This window comes from Cyprinodon variegatus, unplaced genomic scaffold, assembly GCF_000732505.1.
Source record: "Cyprinodon variegatus isolate N-32 unplaced genomic scaffold, C_variegatus-1.0 Scaffold718, whole genome shotgun sequence".
Lineage (NCBI taxonomy): Eukaryota > Metazoa > Chordata > Actinopteri > Cyprinodontiformes > Cyprinodontidae > Cyprinodon > Cyprinodon variegatus.
The window spans coordinates 392,576-405,918 of NW_015151171.1; the positions used below are offsets into that span (position 1 = coordinate 392,576).

The 13,343-nt window shown below is 38.6% G+C and overlaps 1 protein-coding gene across 2 annotated transcripts in view; it reads right to left on the reverse strand.

The window, feature by feature from the left end:
- The window catches only part of cpne9 (copine family member IX), a 162,054-nt gene extending 153,097 nt beyond the window's left edge, over window positions 1–8,957 (reverse strand). Inside the window, exons 1-3 of one of the 2 annotated variants that reach the window (XM_015395001.1) lie at window positions 8,860–8,957; window positions 8,649–8,773; window positions 3,186–3,226 (exon numbers count right to left, since the gene is read on the reverse strand). In XM_015395001.1, coding sequence (XP_015250487.1) covers window positions 3,186–3,226; window positions 8,649–8,728 — 121 coding nt within the window. In that variant the 5' untranslated portion in view covers window positions 8,729–8,773; window positions 8,860–8,957. Of the gene's footprint in view, window positions 1–3,185; window positions 3,227–8,648; window positions 8,811–8,859 lie in introns of those variants that run through there. The other variant, XM_015395002.1, reaches the window with a different exon arrangement.
- Window positions 8,958–13,343: the final 4,386 nt, after the last annotated feature.

Consider the following 13,343-nt stretch of genomic DNA (forward strand, 5'->3'; position numbering starts at 1 on the left):
AACTCTATAAACATCTAAAATCTCCCCTTATCTGTTTCTCACAAAAAGAAAAAAATGCCTTAAATATCAAGCTGTGCTTAATCATTTGTTTGCCATGTAAGATTACATTTGACTGCTGCATGGTTGTCTCATTTTTTATGTAGCTCTAATGCAAAACAGTGTCAGAACAGCAGGTTTTTGTGCTTTCACACAAATGAAGGATTTTATGAATCTCAAATAAGCTATTCGTTAGAATTGTCAATTTTTTATAAATAAAAAATGGGGAACGGGTCATTTAGTTTGGCTTGGAACCAAAAACTGTGAATCAGCTTTTAAACTTCAGCATCATTAGCCAACAGAAGGTGTCAACTTTATCAATACGGCATGTAAATAAACAACAGACACATTGTGTCAAACAGACCACCATTATGTCGCCACCCTGGCAGAATTGTTCCCTGGCTGAAGAACCATTTTTTGGGTCATTAAACTAGCAGAAAAAAAAAGGTCTTTAATTTCTACTTAACTCAAAAGCTTAATGGTTGAAGCCAGAGGACCGTTTCACAAAGCAGGTTTACTGAAACTCTAAGTTGTCTAAACATGGAAACAGAGAAACTCTGACTTTTCCGGTTTAAAAAGAAATTTTCCTCAACCACAGTTAAAGTCACCGTAGTAACATTCTCCCCAGAGCTAAACTGGATGGGAGCAGGTTTCCTTCAGAAAGCTCGGAGTGTCATCTGTCTCCACTCAACTGGAAATAAATAATAAAACAGCCAATCACGCTGTTTTATTTCCTGATTTAGCCAGACTTTTGTCAAAGTTTTGTGCATAAAAATAAATAAATATATATATATTTAAAAACAAACATTGCATGTCTATTTGAGAAGGATCTTCTTAAAGAAGGATTATTATTTTTTCACAGAGAATTAAATATTCATTGGGAGAGGATTCTACAACTCATTTGACAGGGCATGAGATTACTTGTTTTTGGTTTGTTTAAATGCGCGAGATGCAGATCATTTTATTTTTGTTATATTTACAGTACATTAAGAACTACAGAAATTATTTTTAGATTACATGAAAATAGATAGATTCCGCAGGGAAAAGGGATTACTTTAAGGTTAGGATTAGGATTGAATGGATGATAACAACCTAATGAGCCTACTGGCACAATCTGAAAGGATTCTATGGGCCTGGTAGCCACAAATGACATCCATTTATTGGGATGATAACATCTGATGAGGGATTCTGAGCATTATTTTGGGATGATGAGATGATGCAAGTGTTCTATTAGAACAACATTTTTAGACTTCATTTTCACATGCTGCCGAAAGATTTCATCTATATAGATACACTGATCTACTACCATTCAAAAACACTTCCTTAAACTTATTGCAATCACAACAGGTTATGGCAAGCCGTTTTGATATATTCTAGATTTACTTAATATGTATTCCTGATATTCCTGATTTTTTCTTTGTCTAAATGAACATTTCAATCAAAATGTAATTCTCTATATCTAGAATGAACATTCTGAATGTCTATAAATGTCTAGTTTGTTAAACCTGCTTTATGAAACGTATCCCCGGACATACAGTATTTAGGTGTTTAGGGTTGTCAAAAATATTGTTTCACCAAAAAGTGTAAAAACTCAAACACTGTTACACAGCACAACAATAATTTCGTAAGGAAGCAATACAGTAGCAGCCTTTCAAAATGGCCCTTCCCAGTGAAACACCAGCCGAATGGCAGCCCACTTCCCTGCAACTCCTAGCAGAATCCCCCTCCAACTTCCAGCCACTGGAGTGACCCCATCCTTCTCCTGGGCATGCAGATTTTTTACTCTGACTACACCCTTTCATGGAATAACAGGGTCTGAACAGGTGACAATGCTTCTCTTTAGATCTTAATGTCCACAAACCATGACAGAAAGAATATTTTGGTAAAAAAGATTGATGTATAAAAAGGAATTGTAGGGGACCAACCAAGGGCCGATCAAGGAAAGTGGGGAAATTTTGAATGGCTACTACTGTACTAAAGGCAAGTTTTGTTTGCCATTTTTAATCTTGGATCTCTGTATTATTTTAATGTTAAAAGAACCATACAAATGACCTAATATATTGTCAAACTGTGGTTAAATGGGTTGTTTCACATTTATTTGCACACCAATTTAACGTATTTATTCTGTTGATAAAACATGTCCCATGTTGAGATAAAAAACATTTGTAAAAATACTCTTTATGTCTAATCATTTGTGTGTCCTCATGGTATACAACATTAGTTTTAAGCATTTAATATTTCCATTTGTAATCATTTTGAGTTCTAATTTTGTTTTTGTTTTGTTTTGTGGTGGGGCTACCACAACATACTGATCCAAGACCCATCCGAACAGAGAGAGATCAGATAAATAGAGAGACAGAGGTAGAATATATTAAATTAGCCTATATAAGATTCTGGAATGTTCCTCTCAAATTCCTGAGAACAACTTTTTATAAAATTCTAAATTCTTACGAGTGCTCAATAGTAAACCAACCAATTCAGGAAGAGCGACCAACTATTCGGCCTGCATTAATCCAAACACCCTTGATTGTGAGAAAAAAGTTTGCAGCTGGAGTGTAATTTATTTGATTAAATAACAGTGGGAGTGTATGTGTATCTTGAGTTTTTTTGTCTAATTCTAAATTAGCAAAAATAAAATAAATTTCAAAATAAATTAAACTTGTGCATTATCTGTAGTTCTTTATTTTCATGTTGTACTATGTCAGCTTGAAAAAAAAATCAAGGGTTCAAATAAAGCTTAAAATTGGCCATTTCTGCTGATGAGTAGCCAATACTTCTATTGAAAGCATCTCTCCAACATCATTACCTTTACTTTTTGCATATTTTTTTTATATCAGTGCACGTGTTGAATTCTGAAATAAAGAAACACTCTTGTTGAAAGGCCTCTATGGTTCAGGATGGAGTCCTGCCTTAATGATGCCTGACCAAACATTATAAAGCCCGCCTGACTTTACATCCTGACTTCTCTTCTCTTGACTCATTTTCGTCTTTGGTGTTGATTAAAAATCTCAGAGCTACAGGGGGAACAGAAAAACCTTATGGAATACTAAATTAAAGAATAATTCCATTTAAATGTTCCTAGGAAGAAGAACCTGCAAACATAAAAGCTAAAAACATTATTTTCAGAGAATAAAATGGTTCTCACATACCAGGATCTGATTTGGAGAACGTGTCCACATCCAGCAGAGCCCTGGAAACAAACAGGAAGAAAAGCAGGATTAGAATTAGTAAATCTAACCTCCTTCACTGATTTCTGACAATTGATTCATTAACATCTCCAGAAATCTATTTGGATCTTCCTTCCGGATTTTCTTTTTTGAGTATTTCCAAAAAAAACCTAAGTCAAGCTCCCAGAGTCAGGTCATGAGCAGATTTAATTATTTCCAAAAATGACTCTTTGAAACCGAGCATCAAAAAGAATATGTAATGTGTTTCTATGAAATGACTGCAGTATATAACAAAAATAAACCGTCGCTAACATCAAGGCTCAATAATACATTCAGGGAGGAGGTGATGAAATGTGCTTTGCTCTTCAACACAAAGCAAGTCAGCAGAGTTAACTGTAACTGTACCAAACCCAACAAGAATAAAAAGAACCAGAACACAAGTTAAGTGACTCTACTAAATTTCACAATTTGGTCACATTTCAACTAACGAAGATCCATCCATCCATCTTCTCCTTCTTAGTCCTGTCAGGGTTACAGTGGGGGGGGGGGGGGGGAGAAAACTACTGTAGTAGTTTTAGTCCATGAGGCAGACACCCTGTCTACTGTTAAGGGTAGGTTTAAAACATTCCTTTTTGACAAAGCTTATCGTTACAGTAGTTGAGGATGTCCTGAGCTATCTCTATAGTTAAGTTGCTATAGGCTTAGACTGCTGGACGACATAGGGACCACTTTTCTTTATTCACTGATTTTGTAGTATTTTTTAGTTCAATCTCTAATGCTGTGCTTGCTCTTTATTTCCTCATCATAGTAGCTTCATCGGGTCTGCTCCAGTTTGGCTGTGACACCATCATGGAGATAAATATCACCTGTTCTGCTGCCATCAACATCTTTGATGATAGATGTTGGAGCTTGACATGTTTTTTCAGTGTAGTCCTGTTTCTCTGAATGTGACTAACTGGATGTGCTCTCTTCATCCTCTGATGTGGGAGCTGGCTCGGAGCTTATCTGTCTGGCTGTGTGTTTTCTGGGCGGGGCCACCTGTGGAGCTGATTGATGGTTACCTCTCTGCTTCTTTTTCTATGTCTGCTTCTGTGTCTTTGAACCCCAGTCAGCCTCCGCAGATGGCTGCTCACTGGTTCAGCTGGTGGTTTCTTCCTGTTAAAAGGGAGTTTTCCTCTCCACTGTCACTATAAGCATGCTTAGTGTGAGCGATTGCTTTTCTGTCAATGAGTTGATGCAGTCAGGTCCTTTTTCTTAGAAAGAAAACTTTGAATCAATCTGACTTTATGATCTGGGTGAATTGTCTCTGTAAAGTGCCTTGAGATGACATGTGTTGTGAATTAGCACTCTATAAATAATCTGAATTGAATTATAAGGTTCTAAAAAAAAATTAAATCACATCAAAATTTAAAGACACAACTGGTTAATTTTATTCAAAAAAGAGGAAAAGCTGTATTGTGTATAAAAAAAAAAACAGCAGGTTGGAAAGACATCAGCAATGATCTTAGAGAAGGAGCATTGCTTTACTGCAGCGGTCACCAACCTTTTTACAGTTGAGGGCTAATTCAGGGGTGCTGAGTCACAGGAAGGGCTACCAATACTGAACTATGATTTGCAAGGGTCAACATTCACCTAAACTTCATACATCCTACACATTTCTTTATCGTTTCTTTAAATTCATAATTTTCTTTTAGAAATTTTCATTTTGAAATCTCTATAAATGCTTAAATGCCATATATGATTAAATGATGAAATGTTCTATAACCCGATTAAAAAAAGAAGAGCAACAGAATACAGTGAAATTTCAAACGTAGCTCACTGTTGAGTTGTTCTATTTTATTATATACATAATGGAAGTATGGTATGCACCTTGGATTCAGCTCTGCAACTGTCAAGATTACTGTTTGCTATTTTTGGTCATTTAAACAAAGATCTGATCCATTCCAAAGAATTCAACAGCAGCTCTCTCATTTTAACACTTCTTAGTTGATGGAGCAGCTGCTCCTGCATGATTTTCAGCGTGAATTCATACCTGCTGCAGAAAGCAGATTCTAGTGAGGGAAGACATTCACTGTGACTCAAAGCAACTAATTGCTGTGATATCAGCAACTTGCTGTAAAACAGCTAAAGTAAGTTTATCCCATCTCATTGTTGGTCCTTCATTTGTTGCAAATACAAAACAGGAGCTTCATTGATCACTTTAAATGTCTAACTTTAATTTAAATACAGTCACCGGGTGGACATCAAGGACTCAGTATGGACAGACGAACGGACAGACAGGTGGAAAGGAGGAGCTAAAACACAAGGCAAATCTGTAATTACAGGTGTTTTCTTCCCTATCATCATGAAATAAGGATTGTTGGTGAAACAACCAAATCATGGATATAAGCAGGTGAAACAATTTTCCTTGCAGGAAGTCTGACTTGGCATTAGAGGTAAGATGAGGAGCTTTTTCGCTCAGTACCGAGCCATGGAAAAGGACTTAATTGATGTGGTTTGGTTATCTGAACAGGATGCCTTCCTGAAAGCTCTCAAAATGAGTTGGATGATGTTAGCTTTTATTCCTGTATTCCACGTGGTCAAAACCCAGTGTTGAATAGGTTGAAGATGAAGAATAGATAAACAGACGGATTTGACAGCATCGTGCTTCATGTAAGCCACACAAAACATATCAACACAAACATTTTAATCAAACTGTTAAGCATGGCAGCAACTGGGTAATGCTATGATCTTATTTTCAAAATAGAAAATGTTGTCCTACTTTCAGTCACTGAATCCAGAACTATTCTGAAGCATTTGAAAACCATGTCACTGCATCAGAGATGACTGTCTGAAATTAAAACATTTTTCATAAAGAAAGTAGAGTAAAGTAGACAAGTCATTGTCAGATATAATCTAAAATAAAATTCATTTAACAATACTGATTCTGAAATTCACACCAGTAACAAGATGTCTGGCTGGACCATGTTCTCTGACTCTGCTGTCGCCATAAGATCTGCAATTCCTGTCGCAACCGCAATCCCTAAACCTAGCGTTAGACACAGGAAGTAGGGGATGCTGTCAAGCTGAAGATGTAGTCCTAATGAACATGGAAGGTTTGTTGGACACCTGAGGCAGCAAGCAGATATCATGTGGCTAACTGTCCTGCTGCCCGGCTGATCACAGAGACAAAAACTCGGGTCTGGGAGAAGTTTGGAGAGACCATGGAGAAAGACGATCGGTTGGTCTCAAAGCAATTCTGGAAAATGGGAAAGCGCCTCCCTTGGGAAGACTTTGCTAACACTATTTTTTGAGGGAGTGGGGAACTGACCAGAAAATACATTTTTTTTTACCAGTCCAACAAATTTTTCCTGCCAGAAAAAAAAAAGATAATAATTTGCTCTCAGGCATTTACTGGGCTTGTGTTCACGGATGCTCTCATAGATTGTAGGCAAGCGAGAAATTAATCATGTCTGTCAGTCTCTTGTGAAACAGTCTTCCCGAAAGCGGCATTTTTCAATAAACATTTCCTTTGCCCCGGGGGGCAGTAGATTCCCCCTGCTCATTGGCATGTTGTCTTTTAGAAGGCTTGGTTGCTCCAACTATATACCACCACAGTTAGCCTAGCGGCAGAGTTGTTGTTAACAACGGGGTGTTGGGGGTGTGGTCTCTATACGCGTGTCTGTCTATTGGTGTCTGAGGAACAGACAGCAGAGGAACAAACAGAGGGAGGGGAGGCTTAACAAAATCAAAGACTAAAGGAGGTTACTGAATGCAACTGTGGTCCAAAAACTTCCATGCCTTTTGGCGAATGATGCTCTGGCATTAAATCACCAAATGGAAAATGTAGTGACATTTGGCAAGAAGTGGTGAGGGTTAATTTTGGACCCTGCTGCTGACCTTGAATGACGTCATCAGCTGATGATGGAAGGAATATTTCTAGGATCTCCTCAACCCGGCTAAAGACGACACAGGGTGCCCTGGGACAGGTGTCACTGAGGTGGTCAAAAACTCTACAGTGGCGTAGCTTTGATGGCGGATGAGATCCATCTTAAGTAATTTAGGCTTTCAGTATACTGTATCATGGTTGACTCACCTCTTTATATAGCACTAAAATAACCCAAACCAAACAAGCAAGGGCATGTCTTAATACTGTAAATCTTTAGGACTCGCTTATTCAAAGTTAAGACTTCCACTGGATTGAAGTGCTGGTCAGAAACCCCCCAATTTTCCTGGATTAAAGAAATTCTACAATTTCCACTACTTAGATGTAAAATAGTCCACTAAAAAAAAATTATGCAACCGCTTTTGGCCTTTACTTAATCATATTTAGTAACTTTAACACAACTGTTTTATGTCCTACCCTGCTAACATAAACCAATTATGTTAAAGTAACTAAATATGATTAAGTAAATGTGAAAAATGTTTGCATTACTTTTTTTTTGTGTATGACAAACATTTGAAGGCAGCTGCAACACCAAAACTGACAGAATTAATTACTGAATTTAGGCAATTTTTTTCTCACAGTAACCATGGTCAGCTCATAGCTTTCTTTATTAAAGTTATTAAAGTTTGTTTTTTTTTTTCTTATCTTTATTTGATATAAAAATTAGTTTGATGGTCGAAAAAAACATTTACTGTAAGTCAGATAAAGAAACTAAAAGAAGAAATGTGCAGTAGATAATAAATACTTATTATGACTCTATGTATGTAACTCCTGATCGGCAAACATTTGCTTTTTTGTGTTTAAAAGGCCACACCTTCATCTGGCCACAGCCAGGAATTTTTCAAACACAGAGTAAAGAATACTCTGGGATTAAACACAGAAAACCTAATCATGAATGTTCTTTTATTCAGAGCTCAGTTGAGGCTCCCCAGGTTGGGGCTGTCTAACTCGGGTGTCTGGCCATTTCAAATCTCACAGATCTCATGAGGCTCACCACAGGAGCAAAAGCTATTCATAATTCAGGAGCCAACTGAGAAGAGACAGAGCACTCTATTGGACAAGCAGGCAGGCTGGCAGGAAATAAAAAACCAAAAAAAAAACATGCTGAGTTTTACTGATCGGTCAGTCTGTCACTTTGCCTTCAAACCCTTTAACTCAAGCAGCCAATCAAAGGGTAGACAAGTGTTCATATCTTAGAGAATCCAAAATTGGTGCTAATTAATTGTTCACTAAATACACTGACATGCTGTGGAAAGCTGTGGGAATCCACACAGCTGCCAGATTCCAAGCACTGAGACAAAGAAACTAAAAAAAACATTTTTTTTTTTAAAATGTCTGACTTTAACGTAAATAAAATATGCAGCTGGAAATCACACAGGGAATACTAGATAGATAGATAGATAGATAGATAGATAGATAGATAGATAGATAGATAGATAGATAGATAGATAGATAGATAGATAGATAGATAAGGTAAGTGCAGACTCCTATAATAATAATAATAGTGAATTTGTTCATACCTGCAGGAAACTGTAACTTCTATTTTAGTTGCAGGGACTCTGGTGTTCAGAGGGTCGAAATCCCCTATTGAAGCCATCATCTCGCCTCGCGACGCTAATGATCATCCGAAAAAGCGCCTTGATATCTGTAAGAATGGAAAGATGTGATGGTTCAGCACTTGGATCGTGATCGCAGTAAATCCATGGCTGGGATCTGCCTCTGGGTTTTCACCTGCGGAGCAGCGGAGGAGGGAAGGGAGGAGATGAAGGTGCGGGGGTGGGGGAGCCCGACAGGAGGAGAGAGGCTGAAAGTTAGGAGGCAGATTTAAAGTTCACCAGCTCTGCCGTCATGTGCGGCCACGCTGAGCTCCCGGGGTCTGTCCCGGCGCTGGCTGGAAAGGAGCAGAGCGCCCCCCACTGGCGGAATTTAGCAGCGACAGCAGGTGAACCTCGTTTATTTTACACCTTTAAGCGCCTTTCTAACGCTTTTATTGTCGGTTTAGTAGCAAACCTCCTGTCGTCTGAATGCTTGTCTGTTTGCTCAAAGACTCCTGACCTTTTCCATCTCCCCCCTCTCAGTCTGTCATCCTCTAATGAGGGATTTCCCTTCTGAGTCGAAATCTAATGAGCTGTTCATTTCTGCAGCAGTCTGCAAATCCTGTTTATGAAACGCTCGGTTTTTTATTATACATTTTTGCGCAAGCAACATTTTGATCAGATGTGACTTATTAATCATTTTTAATTCATTTTATTAATTTAAATGTATTTATTTTGGGGCAATCCAGGAGATTCCTAAGTAGTCAAATGAGATTTGGTATGCTTAACACGTGAAGAATTTAAAATTTTCTGTGTAAGACTTTAGATTTTAATGTTATCGAGTAAAAGTGCAGGTGAAATGGGAGCATCACATTATTTTGTATTTTAATATCTAATAGTTCCCATAACTCAGTATGAAATTTAGCTGGGCATCAGATTTACAGCAGGAAAAAGGACTCTCCAAATAGATATGCTTACAGGTATTTTCAAAGATATATTCTAGGTAATTGTTTATCTAACACTAGATTTACATCATAAAACTGGAATTTGAAAGATGTTCAGTCATTAAACCCTATAATAAAATCTCTCACTAAAATAAAAATGATTGTGGAGTACTTTTGTGATTGTTCTTGTAAGTGACCAATTATTTTAGTGAAAGTTTTAGTCTGTGTAACAAATAACTGAAACAAAGAAAAAAAATATTTACAGCTATTTTTCATTTTGAGTAGGCCTACACAGATTCAGATCTGGTGATGTATTGCCTATGAGTTTATATCATATTTCTGTTTTGGTTTCTAAGGTTTAAAGAAAAACTACAGCAAATTTTCCAAGTTCAATGTATTTAAGAGGACTTAATTTACTCCCTGGTGTCAATGGTTTTGGTTCTGTTTAGGTTTTATCTTTGAGTTTTCATTGGGTTTATTTCCATTTTGTGTTATTCCAGTTATTTTTGATTGTACGTATATGAGTTCTTAGGTATTTCTTGGTTGCCCTCTGTTGCCCTCTTGTGTCACTCTCCTTTTCCCTCGCTCCTTTCTAGACTCCTCTGTTCATACCTGCTCCTAATCTGGTGATGAGCCTGGTTGAGGATACCTGGGTGGTTAAAAGCTGGGCTAAAGTCCTAAAATGGATCCCTGGGTTGTTTTGGGGATGCATGAAGAAGTGTAAAATCAAGTTGACTGCATACTCTACCAACCTATTTGCCTGAAAAGTAGACTGCAGGGGGTCCAGCAGGGGATCTGTGATGACCTTCAGATGCTTCGACACAACACTCAAAGGATTTCATGACCACACATGTCAGGGGGACAGGTCTGTTGTAATTTAACCCCATGATGGAGCATATTTTATTTGCAGAGGATTGTTTTTATTGCAGTCCTACTAGAGATGCAAATCTGCCTTTCTTAGGTCTTTGTGAACTAGACATACACATAATCATATCTCTTAGTGAATGAGAGTAGTTCAGGTCATGCAATTTGTTGTATTTTTTAATCTCCTTTCTATTAAATATTTTTGGATTTGAATGAATGTCTTATGTCTTGTTTCTAACTGATTATTTCCTAAACTACTGCCCTATTGGTCCCCTAATCCTTTGCTGTCTTTAGTATAAGCCTTTTGAGGTTTTAGTTGGTAATTTACTTTAACAAAACAATCTATTCTCTCATTTTCTCCTTTTACATCTATTATTTGGTGGATTTTCTTGAAGTAGGAAGCTCAGTGTTTCATACACTGATCATCCACAGTTTTGAGTATTTTTACCTCCCACTTAGTTCAGTAGAAATGGTTTTACTTTAACAAACTTACTTGGTGTTTTAAGAAATTACAAGTACTCAAAAAATAGTAAATTCAAGAGCACTGAAGTTTTTTTCAAAAATTTATTTTAAAACTTGACAGAGGGTTGATCTCAACTAAAAACATAAACTAGAGAGAACTTTATGGTCATTTTGTATTTACAGAGTGTATACAAAACAAATTTACTTTAGTACAGCTTTCAGACAGCAAATTAACAATATCCATTCCATAAAGGGCAGCAGTGATCAAATGTAAACGGTGTGGGACAAAAAAAAGAAAAACAAAACATGGTGCAAAAAACCCATTCATATGGAAGTTCAGAGCATTATTTTATGGTGCAAATATGCAGTATTTTTGGATTGGTGTAATCAGTGTGTTGCAGAGTTTGACATGATTTAGAGTTTTTTTCAGCAGACTGATGGCAGTGGGGAAGAAACTGTTGCAGAATCTGCTGGACCTGTATCGAACGCTGCAAAGCCTGATCTGCCCTGATAGCTAACCTTCCATTCACCTGCCGTCCCCGCCCCACCCTCTAATTATCATTCGTCTTATTTGCCTGTTCCCACTGCTCTATATAAGGCTTAGCACAGCTATTGGGGCCAGATCATTGTTTAATTTTTGTCCTTTTCCTTTTTAATGTCTCTCTCTTCTGTTTCGTTATTTTTAGTTAGTTCAAGGTTAATTTCCCCTTTCCAATTAGATTATTCTCGAGCCAGCATCTTCAGGCGAGTTTATTCACTAGTGTTGGGGTTTTGATTCTATTCAAGTTTTATCTCTGAGTTTTCGTTGGTCTTATTTCCATTCTTGTGTCCTAGTTATTTTTTATTGTATTTTAGTTCTTAGATATTTCTTGTGTGCCCTCTTGTGCCAGTCTCCCTTTCCTTAGCTCCCTTCTTGCCTCTGTTCACACCTGCTCCCAATCTGCTAATTAGCCTTGTCTTATTTTCTCTATCCTATTTATTCTCCTCCTGTTCAGTCACTCTGGGCTCATTTGTCTTTTTTTTTTTGTCCCCTTCTTGTAAGAATTCCTCATTCTTAGTTTTTGCGGATTTATGTTTTAGATTTTTGCTTCTGTTGAACTTTTTGGTTAATTAAATATTCAAGAAACCACTTCAGCTTTTTGTGTCTGCATTTGGGTCCTGTCAAACCTCCTCCCCCACTTAACAACCAACCAGTGATGAGAGCATTACAGCACTCCCTTAATTGCTTCTGATTACCTGATTCTGTTCCCTCTCAACAACCGAGCCTGTCTTCCCCGTCTGATCTGTCTGCCCAAACTATCTTTGGACTCCTGTTGGATTCTGCCTGTCTGCATCTGTGCATTTCTGTCTGAGCTGGTTGATGCTTGGAACTCTGAACCTGCCTTCATGCCCAGTGGATTCCTGGAACCCTGGATCTATCACTTCCTGTGTAGATTGGAAACCCCGATCGGGCTGAGGACTCCTGGATTTCAGAACTGTTCCTGCCTGATCTGTGTCCCTTACCGGGATCAGAACCCTGCCTGCTCACTGGGGTTGCTGCATCGGGGGACACTGATGGGCGGCTTTCCACCGCAGCTCGTTTGGTAGTCCATCAGCTGGATTCTGCCTTCCTCTGAGGGGATGAACTGTTAAACCAGGTAAGTGACTCACTCGAGTAAAAATCTCAGATGATCGTGGTCACTTACCTGTGTTTCTCCCTCCAAAGTGTCAGTAATGGGGTAGAGCTCTGCCCCCATCTTGCAGCCGACGCGGTCCCCGAACCCCAGCTCTGCACTTCTGTCTGTTTTACTGTTAATAAACATTTTAAACTTTCCCACTGCCTGCTTCATCTTGAATACTGGGTCCATCTGTCCTGTGTCTTGACAGCCACAGGGAGAACAGTACATGGTGGGGGTGTGAGGGGTCAATGATGATGTTGTGGGCTCGGAACACGCAGCACTGGGATGAAATGTCTCTATGTCTCATCATCAGCAGGAAGTACAAGCGCTTTTGTGCCCTTTTGACTAGTGAGGTGTTGTTTACAGTCTAAGTGAGGTTGTTTGTGATGTGCATCCCCAGTAATTTGGTTGTGCTTACCACCACTACAGCTGAGCTGTTGATGAACACTGGAGTGTCGTTAGGCCAGTTGTTCCTGAAGTCAACCATGAGCCACTTCATCTTCTCCCCATTCAGGACCACCACCATGTTGTCGGCTGCAAACTTCATGATGTGATTGGTGGTGAACCTGGGGACGCAGTTGTATGTCATTAGAGTGAACAGTAGGGGGCTCAGGACACAGCCCTGAGGGGAGCCGGTGCTTAGGGTGTTGACATCAGAGGTGTTCTGTCCAACCCAGACTGACTGAGGTCTCTTTGTGAGGAAGTCTAGCAGCCAATTGCAGAGGGGTGTATTGAAGCCCCACTGTTTAGGT